The sequence below is a fragment of the Myotis yumanensis genome, unplaced genomic scaffold (genome assembly GCF_028538775.1).
Source record: "Myotis yumanensis isolate MYYU_CA2020_CCGP unplaced genomic scaffold, mMyoYum1.0.hap1 SCAF_9, whole genome shotgun sequence".
Classification (NCBI taxonomy): Eukaryota; Metazoa; Chordata; class Mammalia; order Chiroptera; family Vespertilionidae; genus Myotis; species Myotis yumanensis.
In genome coordinates, this window is record NW_027223760.1 from 48485001 (window position 1) to 48503243 (window position 18243).

The 18243-nt window shown below is 33.2% G+C and overlaps 1 protein-coding gene across 1 annotated transcript in view; it reads left to right on the forward strand.

The window, feature by feature from the left end:
- Window positions 1-18004, forward strand: part of CASD1 (CAS1 domain containing 1) — a 43229-nt gene extending 25225 nt beyond the window's left edge. Inside the window, exons 11-18 of the mRNA XM_070424279.1 lie at window positions 6036-6155; window positions 7164-7320; window positions 8676-8755; window positions 10974-11075; window positions 12431-12571; window positions 13077-13154; window positions 14370-14462; window positions 16542-18004. Coding sequence (XP_070280380.1) covers window positions 6036-6155; window positions 7164-7320; window positions 8676-8755; window positions 10974-11075; window positions 12431-12571; window positions 13077-13154; window positions 14370-14462; window positions 16542-16808 — 1038 coding nt within the window. The 3' untranslated portion in view covers window positions 16809-18004. The remainder of the gene's footprint in view (window positions 1-6035; window positions 6156-7163; window positions 7321-8675; window positions 8756-10973; window positions 11076-12430; window positions 12572-13076; window positions 13155-14369; window positions 14463-16541) is intronic.
- The last annotated feature ends 239 nt before the right edge of the window (window positions 18005-18243 follow it).

Sequence of the window (18243 nt, forward strand, 5' to 3'; positions counted from 1 at the left end):
CTGACGACATCTTGGTTTTGGCAAGGATGGAAAAAAAAATCAGTTATAACACTTTAGCTACATTACAGTTAAAACAGACTTTTGAGGGTAAACCTAAGTGTCTGTCACTTTTCACATAAGTTTTTATACTGAAGATACAAACTGACTTTTATAAAATATGTTTTAAAAATTTAAGAAACATTCAAATTTGGGAACTACTGAACTGTTTTTCTAATTGTGTTAATTATATAAAGTGCACATCTTTAAACAGTATTTGAATCAATGATAAATTAAGATGACAGGAGACTGTTGCTCAGGACGGAGTGTTTTAAAATTTTCATAGCAGTTAAGGTAAATAATACTGGGGGTTTTCAGATATCTCTAACATTTTGAAAATAATGTTATTCTTCATAAAGTCTATTATTTTTCAAAAATTTTATGGATGATTTGTTTGAAGAGTAAAAGGCAGAGGAATGAAGTATTATTTTTGCTGAAGTTATGTGACTATGGTACGTTTATTCGTGGCAGCAGTGAAATTCCTGTGACATTGCAGCTGAAGGGACCAATTGAAATCACATAGCCGTGGGAGAGCCAGGACAGTCAGAGACCTGAGCAAGGAGAGACGAAGATAGTTAAACTTAGTTTATAAGCCCATTTCAGAATTTATAGGATGAATTTGGCAAATTCTCTAAAAAAGTAACTGGAGATGCATCTTGAATCTTAAAAATATCTCTGACATATGAATAAAGATTAAATTAATTTGAGAGGAAAAAAGGGTGTTAAGAAAATGCCACTTAGGGACATAATTAATTGCTGACATATTAAAGGGTGATAATAGTGTAAAAAAAAAGTCAGATAGAAAGAATTAATGGCAGATTAAGTTCCTCAATTTAGTGATTCCAGAAAGGACTTGGATCATAAATGGATGCAGGCAATTTGGCATTCTGTTATAATCATTTGCCAAACTAGCATTCTAATACATCTTAGACTACATTCTAATACATCCTAAATGACAATTAAAAAAAAAATCCTTGTTCTGGAAGGGCATACTTTTCATTAACAGATCACTTGTTCTGATTAATTACCATATCCCTGTGCTTTATACTATAGGCTTTTGCAGTTAGAAATTGCCTATATCTACACCAGCAAAGAACTATTAGCATGGGTTATAACATACTTGGGGACTTGATTCTTGGATATTTAAGAGATTCACTTAATTAAAAACTCCTTTTAACTGCCATAATGATTTTAATTACCTAATCTTAATGTTTTCTATTTTGAGTAAAATATATAAAATTTTAGTTGTGCCATGTTTTATACTAAAACCTAGAGGCTCTGTGCACAAATTCGTGCACAGGTGGGGGGGGTCCCTCTGCCTGGCCAGGGATCGGGGCCAATCAGGGCCATCTCGCCCAGCTCAGCTGGGTCAGGGGGAGGGACCATGGGAGGTTGGCTGTGGGAGTGCACTGACCACCAGGAGGCAACTGCTGTGTTGAGCATCTGCCCCCTGGTGGTCAGTGCTCATCATAGCTACCGGTTGTTCGGTTGACCTGTTGTAATGGTCGCTTAGGCTTTTTTATACCAGGATGGATGGATGGATGGATGGATAGATAGATAGATAGATACCACATCAAAAATTAATGGAAAAATTTAAAAATAATACAGATGGTCTGGTAGATTGCAATTCTTGGTATAAACATTCTTTTAAGACATAATTTATATCTAAGGGATAAAATACTATGAATTTAATATGAAAAGGTATAGCATGGTAGTTACACCTGAATCAAAGGTCTAGAGGGAAAATTTGTGGGACTAGAGAAAGAAAATAACCAGAAGTCAGCCCAGCTTAGCTACTAATTTTAATGTAGTTGGAATTTAAAATATATTTTTATGACTAAAATTTTATTATAATACTAGTGAACCAATGCACGGGTTTGTGCACATTGAAAGGAAATTAAGTAGAAGGTGGCCGGCAGGGCAGGACTGGGCAAGACGGGCCAGACACGCCCTGGAGCCAACCTCCCTCGGTCCCTCCCCAGCATCTGTGGAGTGAGCAGAGTCCCTCCGGCAGGTGGGGTCCCTCGGCCTGGCCTGTGGGGATCAGGCCAAAACCAGCTCTCCAATATCCCCCAAAGGGGTCCCAGGGTAAGAGAGGACACTCTGCAAAGTTGCTGCCGTACAGGGTGTGGAACGCAAATGCAACTATGCAGTAAACCAGATTCGCTGCTGACAGTGCCCCAGCAACAACATAATCCATGGCCAAAGGTAGAATCATGCGCCCCACAAGGAATTGGGCTCCCTCCTCTCTGGTTTTGGGGTGCGTCACCCTAGAACTGCCGCTGCCAAGTCACTGCAGCTCGGCAGCTCCTGTGTTGAGCTTCTGCCCCCTGGTGGTCAGTGCGAGTAATAGCAACTGGTCGGCCAGTTGGACACTTAGCATATTAGCCTTTTATATATATATATAGATTTGACTCATGAAAGACAAAAAAGAAATAATTTAAATTAAAAGAGACTAAAAAAGAATGATAACTAAGTGCCATGTGTGATCATTGATTCAGGTTCTAAATTTAAAAAAAAAAATTTTTTTAAACATAAGGAATATTACTGGGACAATCAGGGAAATTTGATTATACATTGTACAGCAGATACTGTTATACACATATTAAACTTCTTGCGTATGATAATAAAATATGGTCAGGTATTTTTTCTGCTTAGAAGATACTAAAATATGTAGGGATGATGTCATGTGGTCTGCAATATACTTTTTAAATTTTTTTTAAAAATTTCATTGTTTAAAGCAGTGGTGGTCCATAAGGTGCAAAAGGTTGGCGACCCCTGGTTTAAAGTATTACCTATGTCTCCTTTTTCCCCGATTGACTTCCCACTCCACCCCGGCCACCCCACACCCTAGGACAAGCCCCCACCGCCCCAGTGTCTGTGTCCATTTGTTATGCTAAAATGCATGCATACAAGTCCTTTGGTTGATCTCTAAACCGCCCCCCCCCCCCCCATCTTCTCTCTGAGGTTGGATGGTCTGTTCAGTGTTACCTTGTCTCTAGATCTATTTTTGTTAATCAGTTTATGTTCATTATATCCCACATATGAGTGAGATCATGTGTATTTATCTTTCTCTGACTGGCTTACTTCACTTAGCATAATGCTCTCCAGGTCCATCCATGCTGTGGCAAATGGTAAAATTTCCTTCTTTTTTATAGCAGCGTAGTATTCCATTGTGTAGATGTACCACAGTTTTTTAATCCACTCATCTGCTGATGGGCACTTAGTCTGTTTCCAAATCTTAGCTATGGTAAATTATGCTGCTATGAACATAGGGATGCACATGTCCTTGGTATTTCTAGTTTCTTGGGATATATTCCTAGAAGTGGAATGACTGGGTCAAATGGGAGTTCCATTTTTAAATTTTTGAGGAAACTCCATACTGTTCTCCACAGTGGCTACACCAGTCTGCATTCCCACCAGCAGTACACAAGGGTTCCTTTTTCTCAGCTTCCTTGCCAGCACTTGTTATTTGTTGATTTGTTGATGATAGCTATTCTGACAGGTGTGAGATGGTACCTCATTGTTGTTTTGATTTGCATCTCTCAGATGATTAGTGACTTTGAGCATGTTTTCATATGTCTCTGGGCCTTCTGGTATGTCCTTTTTCGAAAAGTGTTCATTTAGGTCCTTTGCCCATTTTTTTATTGGATTGTTTATCTTCCTTTTGTTAAGTTGTATGAGTTGCAATATACTTTTAAAATGACTTAGCAGACCGTCAAACCTCAGAGGGAAGGTAGGGGAGGGTGGGGGTAAGGGGGAGAGATCAACCAAAGGACTTGGATGCATGCATATAAGCCTAATCAATGGACACAGACACCAGGGGGGTGAAGGCATGAGTGGGGAGGGGGGGCAGTGGGAGGATAAGGACACATATGTAGTACTTTAATCAATAAAGAAAGAAATTTTAAAAAATGGCTTAGCATAATATGTATATAGATATACATTGTACTATTCTCGCAACTTTTCTCTTGGTATAAAATATCTTAAAAAGTTCAGAGAATTATTACATGAAATTTGTAATAATCTAGCATTATCTGGAACGTGGCAAATTGTTGTGATAGTGTTTAATACCATTTAAATGAATAGTTTTTGCTGTTGAAGTATAAGAACCAAGTCCCAACTTTGTAGGCCTAGCCCCAGTCTTGAAGGGACTTGAAAGGATATTTTATGGAGAGTGGTTAAAGTAATTAGTAATGGTTAGCCTAGGTTTGACATCTGTTTTTTTAAAATACTTTTAGAACTATTAGATGTAAGAGTGATTAAGCCTGTGCATATGGCTCCAGAACTAGACTCTTCATTATGGTAACCACTACCACAGGTAACTGTTGAGCACTTGAAATGTAGTCAGTCAGAATTAAGATGTGCTATACTACATAAAGTAAAACACGAACCATATTAAGTATGACTAATTATGATAAATGCATGCTAACTTCAAAAACTTAGTATGAAAATAATGTAAAATATCTAATTATATCTTGGAATGATAATATTTTAGATATATTGAGTAAAAAATAAAATATACTGATTAAAATTAGTTTCACTTGTTTCTTTTAATTTTTTTAAATGTTCTGGTGGCCACATTAAAAATTTACTGTGTGGCTCACTCTTATTTCTATTGCACAGCACTGCCCTAGAGCGCTGAAGTTGGTAGTTGTACATAAAGTTAGATTTCAACTTTTCATGAAAAGCAGCTTAATAGCAGTTAAGGACCATCTGAAAATGGAATGGACTGCCTTTGGAATTTGTTGTTTTCTGCTACTAAAAAGGTGCTCAGATATTTGAAGGGAACATTTTAGAGACCATTCAAGAATGAAGTAAGAGCACAGATTTAGATTAGATAAATCTTGAGGTTATTTCAGTAGTACCTTTTCCACCTTCATCCCTGTGATTCAAATATGTTATACCTTCATTAAAAATTTCTGACCTAAGGATAAGACATTTAAAAATAATAATGAAGGGCATATGCCTGGGTTCCAGGCTTGATCCCCAGTGTGGGGCATGCAACATTCTCCAATCGATGATTCTCTCTCATCATTGATGTTTCTATCCCTCTCCTCCTCTCCCTTCCTCTCTCTGAAATCAATAAAACATTTTTTAAAATATCTATGTAGATTTAGTAATTAGCCCTAAAAGAATGTAATTGCAAGTGTTGAATGTCATTGAACAAGCCTTGAAAAGGTAATTTTTTAAAACTGTACTAGTTCTATTGTAGAGATCATGAATATGCATCTAAAGGACTAATGGTTAATGGATAAGTGGAATGATAGTGTTTTATGAGAATCAGGACTTTGTAAATGAGATCATATTTCCAGTGACACCCTAAAATATATATTAGAAATACGGTATTTTTATTCAACCTTAAAGTGAAGATGTGATGCTCTGAAAAACCATGGCAAGTGATTCTAAGCATCTTAGTCATAATGAAACAGTTTATGTGGGCATATAAAATAAAATTCTATAAGATAAGAGTGTAGGGAAATAATATTTCTAAAATATGTTTGTATATATTTTTAAATACGTATGTTTTGTTTAATATTGTAAGTAGTCATGTGACCATTTTATTTACAGGTCTAATATATTTAACATGGCCAAAAATTTAGGAAATTTTGTTTTTTATCATTGGGAAAATGTGAAATCCATAGTGGTGATTAATAATTTGATATCATATATTTAGTTCTAACTGGAAGAAATATACAAAGTGCTTTTATATTAATTATGCATTCCTCACAAAAACACTTTGCAGTTTAGAAAACTCTGACTTAAGTCACATAACTAGTAAGTGGCAGAAACCAGAATTTGAATCTAGGTCTATCTGATTCCAAAGTCTACATTTTTTAACTCCTGCTATAATGTGTAACTTTTGAGAATAAATCTTTTCATTGAGATAATGCCAAATGATAATGATGATCCACTATCTTGGTTAAAAGTGCTGGTTATGGCAATTCAAGGTATAGTTAGTGCCAACATATATTTTACATATCTGTTTTTGTCAACAGTTTTTGCCTGTGTACATGCACGTTCGAGTTCTGGTTGCTGCATATCTATTTCAGACGGGCTATGGGCATTTCTCATATTTTTGGGTCAAGGGAGACTTTGGAATCCATAGAGTATGTCAGGTAGGAATGCATTCAGTTCTTTTCTTTTTTTTTTCTTCATTTCAACATGCTTTTGTGCCTAACTGTTAATAAAATATAAATATTGTCATTATAAGACCATGAATAATTTGAGTTTTGAAACAGCACTTTAAAATTGTGTTATTTCTATGTTCTATGATTAATAATTAAGAGATAAATAATTTATTACTGAGGGAAGGGAAATATAATTTAGATGAATGTATAATAAAAGCACTGGTACACAAGGGAAAACATTGCTGGTTTACTTTAGTTTTGTAGAAATGTATAGTTACCTGGAATTATTATTATAGCCTGTTTTCTCTCTCTAAGAAGAGATTAATATTTATTAAGTTTCTACCTTATTCTAGGCAATTTATGAACATTATTTTACTTATCTCTCATTACAAACCTGAGTTGTGATCTTCTCATGTACAAACAAGGACACTGAGGCTCAGAGAGGTTAAATAATTTGCCTGTAGTAACATAGTAAGTGCTGCAGCTCTAATATCAACCTCTCAAATTCTTTGTTCTTTGAATGACATCACACTGTCTGAAATGACTGTTACATAAGTCCCAAAGATACTTTTTAATTTGAGTAATATCATTTTGTATCTATGACAACTCTCAATTTAATCCCAAATGGGGTAAATCAACATCAAATAGAGATGAAATGGATACTTTTTCTTGAGGTAATCTAATCTCCTCTTATAAACTGGAGCTCTAGGAAGGAGATTTATGATATTTTTCCCTACATTTAACACGATGGCAATTGCAGCCAGAGGACAGCTCAGGCTTGTGCTTTGTTGTGATTTAGTTAATATAATGATGCATAAATATTTTATATCCAACTCTTTACAATGACTGTAGAACAAATATAATTTTAGGGATTAGTAAAACATGCGTGTATATTTGTTATTCTAGTGTCAAACATTTATACTTTGTCAGAAAGAATCTGTCTTTGCTGTTCATGAGTATCTTGAATGAAAACCATTTTCTTCTCCTTTTTAATAGGTCTTATTTCGTCTCAATTTCCTGGTAGTGGTGTTATGTATAGTAATGGATCGACCTTATCAATTCTATTACTTTGTCCCCTTGGTCACGGTATGGTTCATGGTCATATATGTTACTTTAGCACTATGGCCTCAAATAATCCAAAAAAAAGCAAACGGTAAATATACTCTCTTATTTATGTTAATAAATATGTTCTTTCAATGTACTAAATTTCTTTTTAGTTGGTAAAGGCTATTTTTTGAGACATGTAAACAGTTAAAATTTATGTGTAGTATTGACATTTTGAAAGTTTGGTCTTAAAAACTGTTTCTAAAATGTTGCAGATAAATAGTTGAAATGAAATAATAGTGCAGAATAATAGTTTTATCTATATTATGTCTTTTCTTTTTACATTTAAATTTTTTAAAGCCATTTTACCTATTAACTAATGCAACAGTTTCAAAGAGTACAAAGCCAGAATGCAGAGAGCTATGAGAAAGGAAAGCCAAATAGGGCTCCTGTCCCTTACATCCTGCTTCAGTCCTGATAACTCTGCTTTATTGATTTCTTATATATATTGAGATTTTTAATAAACATTTATTTGCAAAAAAGGCTTTCTATGTCAGACAATTTTAAAAAGTGCTAATATAATTTATCTTCTAGACAACCCTTTAAGCAGTTATTATCAACCTGTTTTACATATAAGGAAACCTAAGTGTCCAAAAGGTTGTCATCTTCAAATTTCACACAGCCAGTCACTTATAGTGTTCAAAGTGAGGCCACAGACATTACCTTAATGCTTCCCCTCACCCTTAAGATCATAGAATTAAAATATTTTTCCTTTATGGAAAAATAATTTAAAATTTTTAATTATTTAACTTAACCAAGTATTGTATATCAAAAATATTTTCTGTTGCCTTTCATTATAATATCGAATAATTTTTCAGGGAAAGAGTTGAGTTCCAGCCTTTAGTAAAATCTATTAGTGTCTTTGGACACCTCTGTAGTTTAACTGCTTGACATAAACTCAAAATATTAATCAAATGAATAATTAATGTGTATAAACTGGGAGCACATAACTTAAAACATGTATATGTAAAATATATTTTATGGTTAAATCCTAGTCCATTAGAGAGTTCTTAAGCTTTCTCTTTAGAAGTTTAATGTTTAAGCAGTCTAAGTTAGATTCAACATGTTTGTTAAAATTACATTGAACATATTGTTCCAAATTTTGTTGTAACTTTCAATAATGAATAAGTATAATTGAATTCAGGAGTAGTTTTCAAATATATTTGTAGTGGATGAATAGCGGGTATATAGGCTATCAGGTATATGTTGTAGCCTCATTCCTAGTAAGGACCCTCTACCTTTTTTTCTACTTGTAACTTACACTGCTTAGATGTAGTTTGTGTAACTTAAAAGCAGCCTTAAATTATGTTAAGAACTATGCAGGGTATTAATACTTTAAATAGTATCTAATATTTTCTTATGTAAATTCACAATTTTTAATAAATTAAATATTTTCTCTCTTAGGAAGTTGTTTCTGGCATTTTGGTTTACTCTTGAAACTAGCCTTCTTGCTGTTATGTATATGTTTTTTGGCATATTCTCAGGTTTGTACAGTCTTTTTAGTTTATATTTTGTTCTATTTTATTTTAGAGTTCAAATCTATTAAAGTATGTGAGAAGATTCAGAGCTTTTCTTTAGCTTCATTTTTTAATGACTGTAATAAAAGTGTCACTCGGTAGTTGACTACTCAGTGTAGATCTTTTGAGACCCACTTTTGTTACCCCTGTTTTGTTGTAAGAGCAATTTAAAGCTCTTCCTCTGGCAATTGTTCAGAACCCATTTTACTTGATCAATCAAACATTTATTGAATGCCTCTTTAAGACACTACTCTAAGTGGAGATCAAAATTCTCTTGACAGAATTTGCAACTTGGTTTGTGCATTATTCATTGCATCAAAATGTTACTTGATTTTTCCATAACTGCAGAGTAAAATTTTGGCAGTTAGTAAAACCAACTTAGGAGCAACGGGATTTGTACATATGTAGTACATTTAATTTAATTAAAAGTTTAGTCATTTTCTCTCAGCTACCTGCTGGTCAGTCCATGAGACCGACATATCATTTAGGCAGTACAATAAACAAAATATTTTAATTTGAATGCCTGTAGTTGTGACATATTCTGTACAACTTGCTCCTGTCTCCCAAACTCTCTGTCTTGTACCTGGTCACATCAGGTACAAATGTCATATAAGCTGTGTGTGTGTGTGTGTGTGTGTGTGTGTGTTTCTCTATAAAGCTGGTTTCTGGCTTGTTTGTTTCGTAGGCTTTCATACTTATTTTCATACTTAGAAATAAAGCATTTATATTACTGCTCCACCTCTAAGGTTTTTTGCAGAAGATCTATGAAATAATAAAGAAACGACTGGCAAATGTGTACAGAAATAAGCCAAGTAATTGCAACAACTACTTGATGGTCATTCATTAAAATTCCCAACACTCTCGTGGTGCATCTGGGGAAGAGAAAGGAAGGTGGACCAGAGGTTCAATAGAGGAACTAAGGAGGTTTCCCCTGCCCTGGATTAGTGTTTACTACTACACAAGAAAAAAAGTACATAGTCCAATATAGCCCAGTGTCTTTCACATAATGGATGCTCAATAAACACTTGTTTGTTGATCACATAAGAAACAAAATTTTAATCAGAAATAAAGTTGTACATTACAAATATATCATATATGTGATACATATGATCATATCTAATAGCTATATACCTATTAAGTCATATTTCTGTATTTCATATAATTTGCATATATGATATATAAGTACTTTATATTGAAAATTTTGTTAAGAATCATCCTTAATATTCTGAGGCATAAATAGGACCTATTTTTAACAAGCTATAAGCATTTTAAAATCTGTCATTAAAAGGAGAATATTACATTTTATTAAAATAATAAAGTTTTTCTGACCTAAGCATTCAGCATTACCTAAAATACAATACTGTTTCCATATTTTTCTTAATTTTTATTAGCCTTTTAAAAAATTGTGATGTTAGACATTTTTATGCTGTGGAATTAGGTCTAGTAATGGAGTTTTCCTTAATAGAGTTTGTCGTCATTCTTTGGTCTGGAAATTGAGGTTTTTGTTCTCTTCTTTGAAAGACTTCATTAATGTGCAGGAATGTGCGCAAGACTTCTGCCTCTACATTCTCAGATTTTCAAGGCTGTCAGGTTAATAAAGGGGCACAATTCACTAACTTCACCAGAATAAAATTGTAAACTTTGTTTCAAAAACTAGTAATGGCACTTGCCGGTTGATTGATTAAGGTGACTAATTCAGAGGATTCTTTTAACTCAACTGGTTAATTATAGATTATTAAGGACATTTAGAGAAAGAAGAACTATATTTTAACCTTAACCATCATTTCTTAGGTTATTTATAGCATATTGGTTGAAGCCTTTTATATTTTTGTGTTTTGATCAGTAAATATTAGCTGTTTTGTGTACTAGATTTAAATTTTTAAATGGAATAATTTTACAATTACCAGCTTATTCTTTTCAAAATTTTCAGTCTCAGTAGCCTTCCGTGTGCAGTAAAAGTAAAGTAACAAAAATGTTTTGTCATCTTTATTAGCCATCAGTAAAATAAATTTCTTTTCAAATGAATATCAAATGACGTGATATTTTTAAGTTAAATAAGGAGAACCTAAAAACTGTGAGTGATCCTTATATAATTCTAACTTTAAAAAATTATTATTTTTAATGAATTGCAAGACAAGTATTTACTTGTACCATTTTAATTTATTTTCTGGATTCCTTTTTTTAGGGTGCATTTGAGAAGATCTTTTCTCTTTGGCCATTGTCTAAGTGTTTTGAACTGAAAGGAAATGTATATGAATGGTGGTTCAGATGGAGGTTAGACCGTTACGTATGTATTTACCTTCTGATCTTTTGCCATTTCATATTGTACTCTTAAAAATTATTTGGAAAATTTTAAATCTATTTTTACTTAGTTTTAGAATAAGGACACATGTTGATATGTTAAGTCAAAGCAGCCCTATTTCTCTGCATTTCTATAGCAGAGAAAGGGTATGCCTGTATATCAGCAGAAAAATACTGTAAAAATGTTGTCTATAAAGTGGCCTTTGTTTGAGTCATAATTTTGACTTATAGGTGACCCATCATATACTTTGTATGCTTCAGCCATTCGGCACAATATGTATTGAGCCCCAATATATGCTTTATTGTTGGTGTGATGAAGAGAAAGAAGAAAAAAGACATATTAGAGAAAGAAGACATACCTCCAGGATTCTAAATACTAAAATCTAGTTTAAAACCCAAGATTACTACTTATAATTGGGTGTTAGGTATGCAGTATGAAATTGGAGGTAGAAATTTGAAAAGAAGATAGAGCGGTGTCATGCATGGGTGATTTCATGAATTTAATATTGAAGGATGGTTAAGATTCATTCAGTTGACCAACAAAATGTAAAATGTCCAGCACAGCATTCATTAAATAATAGGCACTGCATAATTACCCTTCTTTACTCTTTTCCCTTTTCCTCCCTTCTTTCACTTATCCCATTTTTCATTCAACAAATGTTTTCTTAGTGCCTATTTCTGGGCCAGTGCTTGGTTCCCATTACCTGTGCATTTTCCAATGAATGCATTGCATTTCAAAACCATGTATTAATTATTAATAAAAAGCTTTGCAAAGGTCTTGTCATCAAATAATTTTAAATTCTCAACTTTCTCACTAGAGCATTCTACTATGATATGGTAGTTCACATCAAGTCTTTATTTAAAAAGAAAGCTCTCTGGTCCACCATGTGTTTTCCACTCTTTAAGTGCATATACTCCTATTTGAAAATATGAACTTGGTCTTGTAATCATTCTGTGCTTTATTCAATTAAAAGAAGTACCAATATAAGATGTTTTATCTTGGATGAGTACAATTAAATTTTATGTGCCTTCAGAATAGTTTTTTATTAATATTTTTAAATTGTCATTATTTCTTCACTTGCATTATTTCTTCAGTTTGAGCCAGTTTGTCTCATTTTGTTACAAGAGACGGCTTTTCCATTGCTGATAGTTTGTAACAATCATGGGCTTTATTTCATTGCTTGAAGTTTTACTCTTGAAGTTTAAGTCCTAGAAACTCTGAAACTACGAGTAAGCTTTTAACTTAATTACTTTTATACATGTTTTTATCATTTACCACATTTGTTGCTATTTATTGGAAAGACGCTGTTTAAAACAAATTTTTCTCTCTTTATTTTTCAGGTAGTCTTTCATGGAATGTTGTTTGCTTTCACTTATCTGACTTTACAGAAGCGTCAAATACTTTCTGAAGGAAAGGGTGAACCTCTTTTTTCAAACAAAATTTCAAATGTTCTATTGTTTATTTCAGTAGTTTCTTTCTTGGTAAGTTTCAAAATGTAATCTTCTAATTTTCCAACATCCTAATTGGTATACAAAATTTCCTTTAAGAGATAGGAATTGAACCTATTATTTTTAATAAAATATTTTAAAATTCTTTTTTTAATTTTCCAATTGAACATAAATTCTGAAGTGAATACATATACAAGTTAAATATGAAGAATAACTGAAATCTAAGTGATAGGAATTTTAAAAATTGTAATAAATTTGGGAAGAAACATAACGTAAGGTGTTTGACACGAAGAGCCATCACTGCCTCAGGATCACTGTTCCCAGAGCAGCATGGACCGAAGCCCCTCTCTGTGCTTTATGTCTGGGCAGTGGAGACACCCGGTGATGAGCAAACCTGTGGGAAGTTTTACTGAAGCTTTTACATCACATAATGAAGTATAATGTGATAAATAAAGAAAACGTCAACATTTCCTGAGAATGCTGACTCTTTAGGGCGTAACTGCGTTTGTGAACCTATTCACGTATTTTTTTGTTTTAGACCTATTCCATCTGGGCTAGCAGTTGTAAGAACAAAGCAGAGTGCAATGAGCTCCACCCATCTGTTTCTGTGGTGCAGGTAATTACCTTGATTTAAAGAAAGTGTTTCTTAATTCTTGATAAGGACACCACCATCTTTAGCGGCAAAGAAATTTGAGATCAAACTATTTAAAATATAGTTATTTTACTTAAACTTTCTAAGTCCTACTTTCCTTTATTGTAACAGGGATATTAAAATCTCTTTTAAAGGGTTGTTATATTAAATGTATGGAAATGATCAGTATTTGTCACTTACTAGGCACTTAGAAAATGTTCATTGTACTTCTCATATTTGCTTTTAAGAAATTTTTAATCATTTACCAAATATTTGATGCCAGTATGTACTAGATATTATGCTGAAGGATATAGTGATTACCAAATCAGAACTTTATATCCTTATCGAGCCTACATTCTTCCATTACAGATAGTAATCATGTAATTACCATGTAATTATAAAGAGAAGTACATGATGCAATAATAGACCGTCATGAGGGGATATTACCTAGTTGGGGTTGGAGTGTAGGTCAGGGATGATTTCCCTGAGAAATCTCCGCTGATTTGGAGGGATGAAGGCACAGCAGGCAGCAAGAAGGCAGGCTATGGTGGGAAGGAGCATACAACACATTCGTAAGTGTGTGGTGGAGACTGGGAGGTAGGCAGAGGCTAGAGGCAACTCAGGTCATATTTACATTTTTGCAGACACCTCTGGTTGCAGGTAATCATAGGACATTGTGGGTAGTGTGATGAATAGGGTGCTTTGGAAACACACAAAACTTCTTCCTAACCCATCTTGATGTCACAGCAAGGTTCTTGGAGAAAATAGTGTCTAAGCCAAGGCCTGAAAAACAAGTAGCCCAGCAAAGAGCAGCAGGGAGAGTTTCTAGAGGATCCTTATGGAAAAAGCAAAACTATATCATGAGGTTTTATAAATTTTGCCACATAAATATGATATCATCTCTTTCTTCATAAGAAGCCTCAGAGTGGGTTTATATTTTTTCTAATAAGCATAAATTAAAACTGCTCAACCATGTACTACCTAATACCTGCACTCGTATGCAGTCTACAAACCACATGTTTGAGAAATCGAATTTGTATACACTCTAGAACAAAAATAACTTGTTAATCAATTGGGGGGGAAAGTATTTTGTATGTATCAAGTTTAAGAATATAAAGAATAAATTATGACTTGAAGGAAAGCAAAAATGCTTTTAATAAACAGATTATTAATATTTACCTTTGTGGTTTTTTTCTTTAGATTTTAGCCTTTATTCTAATAAGGAATATTCCTGGATATGCCCGTTCTGTTTACAGTTCATTTTTTGCTTGGTTTGGAAAAATTTCATTAGAGGTTGGTACATTAATATTTTGCTCTGTCATATATGTAACAGTCAAGTGTTACAGATATGCTTGTGTGCATATACATGTGTATGTGTACGTTTATATATATATGTGTTTGTGTGTAAACCTGACATGTTTTTATTTTTATTTTTTAATTCTCACCCAAGTATATGTTTTTAGTGATTTTTAGAGAGAGGAAGGGAGAGAGAGAGGGGAGGGGAGAAACATCGATGTGAGAGAGAAACATCATTCGGTTGCCTCCCATACACACCTAATTGGGAATCACACCTTCAACCTTTTTGGTGTACCGGAGGATATTTCAGCCCAGCCAGGGCAACCTGACATTTTTTTAATCAAAGCTATGTTACTTACGGAATTATAAAGGGGGGAAATTCAGTACTTTCAAAAGCAGTAACATATTATATAATTTTTTACAGCTTTATTTAAATGACTGGACATAGATAACTTTCACAATGTCCTTTTTACTGTCTTAAGCTTTTAAGGACAACCAAGATGCTGAGATCAGGAGAGAAAAAGTAGATATAATACTAGTAGATATAAATGAAATCAGCTGAGGGGATTTTAATTTGTTCATCTCCATAATTAAATATAGTTATAATGCTTATCATAATAAAATGTATCCTTATAATTAGAAATTTTGGGGAAATTTTAAAACTCAGTACATTTTGTGTGTAATACTAATATGAAATTAATCTATAAAATCAGTTTAAAGTAGGTTTTGAAATACATTCTGAGTATTCTGAGCTGTATTTGAAACTATTTTAAAACAATTCATATTGTAATCATAAAAGATAAATTTTAGAGCATATGATTTATTTAAAAGATACATTTTTTAGTATAAGATTTATTAAGTTGTCTTTATAATAGGGAAATAAGCCCTGGCCCATGGCTAAGTGGTTAGAGCACCAGCCCCGAGCACATAAGAGTTGAGAGTTCAATTCCAGGTCAAGGGCATGTACCTGGGTTGCAGGTTTGATCCCCTGCCCTGGTCAGAATATGTGTGGGAGGCAACCAATCAATTTGTCTCTCTTTCTCACATCTCTCTATTTCCCTGTGTCTCTCTCTCGCCTCTTTCTCCCCCTCCCTCCCTTCCAATCTCTAAAAATCAACATAAAAAATATCCTCCTGTGAGGATTAACTAAAATAAAATAGGGAAATAAATGTCCCTTTTGAGTTCTTGAATAAATGTTCTATTATTTTTTAAGTCTCAGATTACATAGAATTTAAAAATCTTGATCATGAAAGACTTACCAAGTCATTCAGTGGACTAAAGAATATTTATTTTGCATGCCCCTTAATATTTAAAGCATGAGAGTTTTATAAACTTTGAATTAATTTACTATTTAGTGTTTCTATTAAAAATATAGAAATATCATAGTCTTCATATTTGTTGAAGTAGCTTAAGCATATTTCTACTCTGATATTTTGAAGCAATGTGATGAAAGAACCACATTTGTAATTACAATAAAAATAAATAGTGGTGTCGTCAAATATATATATATACCCATAGAACTTGAAATACACTTCAGAAACATGTGAATGTGGTCTAAAGCATTTGGCCATACATAACAAACATGGGGACATCTTAAACACTATGCTATTTCCATTCAAAATTTATACCTACATAAACATTTCATAAATATATATATATATATATATATATATATATATATGGACACATAGTACACACATAGTTTTGTAGCTGGATACACACACACACACACACACACACACACACACACGGAGTCATTCTTTACTTGAGGTCTGAATACGGGAGTCCAGATATCTGTCAACTGTCTTGCAAAGACAGGTCTCATACAAAGAATTTTATAAAGTTAGAGGGTCTCTGTGGTTTGTTTCTTGAGGACTTTGAATCAGTGCTTCCGCAAATAGGGGTTCTGGAGAGTGGACTCTGCAGTAGGCTTTTCAGAACCAGCAGTGAAACAGAATTAAAAGGTTTTGGAAAAGTCTGCTAATATAATTATGCTATCAGATGTTTAAATTAGAACAAACTTTTATATTCATGGACCTTCTGTACATATCTAACTTGAAATATTTTTCCTCCTAGCTATTTACTTGCCAATATCACATATGGCTGGCAGCAGACACAAGGGGCATCTTAGTACTCATACCTGGAAACCCCATGCTCAACATCATTGTCAGCACTTTCATATTCGTTTGTGTGGCACATGAAATTTCTCAGATCACTAATGATCTTGCACAGATCATTATTCCTAAAGATAACTCATCTCTGTTGAAAAGGTTAGCATGTATAGCTGCATTTTTTTGTGGACTCCTCATCTTATCATCAATTCAAGATAAATCAAGATATTAAGTTGCTAAAATTCTAAAAAACTTAAACTCTTCAAGCTAACTGTTGCCTGCTTAGAGGAGAAAAGCATCTATCTTGAGATATAATTGTATAGGTAAATAAAAATTTGTGCAGTAAGAGGACAGCTCAGTGATGTCTGTTGAACATGTGTGGTTGTATATATAGGAAATGTACATATCCGATGTGAAATACTGAAAAAAATTGATGAAGCAGAGTGCATTGTAGAGGATTGCATGTGAAAAGTCTTTTCTACTGGATCTATATTTCCATTTATAAGTGATTTTAAGTTAACATATGAAGGCAGGGAAATAATTGCCTTTCCAGTAAAAAATATAGATAATTTAGTTAGCTTAGTGTCACACTGTTTTGATATTTACTAAATTTGTGATAATAAGATTGTCTGTACCAATATTCATCATGGTAATTCCTACTTCATTGAAAACTTTCTCAAGAATGACTACAGTATTGTTTTCTTGCCAGATGTGCAATGGTGTGGAATGATGAACAGTATGCCTTTAATTTATGTGTTCTTGTTCTGTTGCTGTGTTTCCTGACATGGTTTTCTTTCTAACTGTGGTTTTCAGATATACTAGTACAAGCTTAAATCTTTGTACACTTGGTCTCACAGAGTTGTTCTAGGCTCCATTACAGGGTTTTGTCATTGTTGATGCTATTACTTCTTTTTATAAAAAGGCCAAATTTTCTTTCCAACTCAAACATTCACCTGTTTCTTTTCCTTAAGCTATATCAGTGTAATACCAGTTACCCTGTGGATTCATTTAATATGTTTTCCCCTGACTAATTTTGTATATTATTTCCAATGTTTGGAAAGTTCTTTATAATCATTTTATTTCTTATTACTCCCTCCTATTTTTAAAAAATACTTATCAATCTAAACTTGTGCAGTCTAGCAAAGATTCAAGTTGTTACGATTGAGATGTATGACCTTCAGTAGAATTTTAAGTAAACTGGTGACTTTGGACAATATATGTTTTTTTTTTGGATTGGTTTGGTTTGGTATTGTTACAGCTGTTAGAGGTATAAGTTTATTTATCTGTTGTACAGATTTTATTACGACTTTTAATGTTTGAAAGATTGCACTTGTTTGCTCTTATGTGCGGGGTAAAATATATTTTCTGTTCATCATGTGTGAAATATGGAGTAATTTAAACAGTAAATAAACATTCTGTGGATGCTTATTTTTGTATGGCAAAGTATCAATTAAACTGTGTGTGTGCTTTTTTTAAAAAGCTGGACCCATTAATGATTGGTTTAAATGTCTAATTCATTTTCTCAAATTAAATTTGCTTTTTCAAACTTAGTGTAGATCACTGTGATAGTTGAAAAAGGAATAACTTAGTTATCAGAGCTTTGGAGAATAATCTGTTCAGGAAGTTTAAGCATTATGATATATTAGTAGTTTTACTTGAAGATTTTA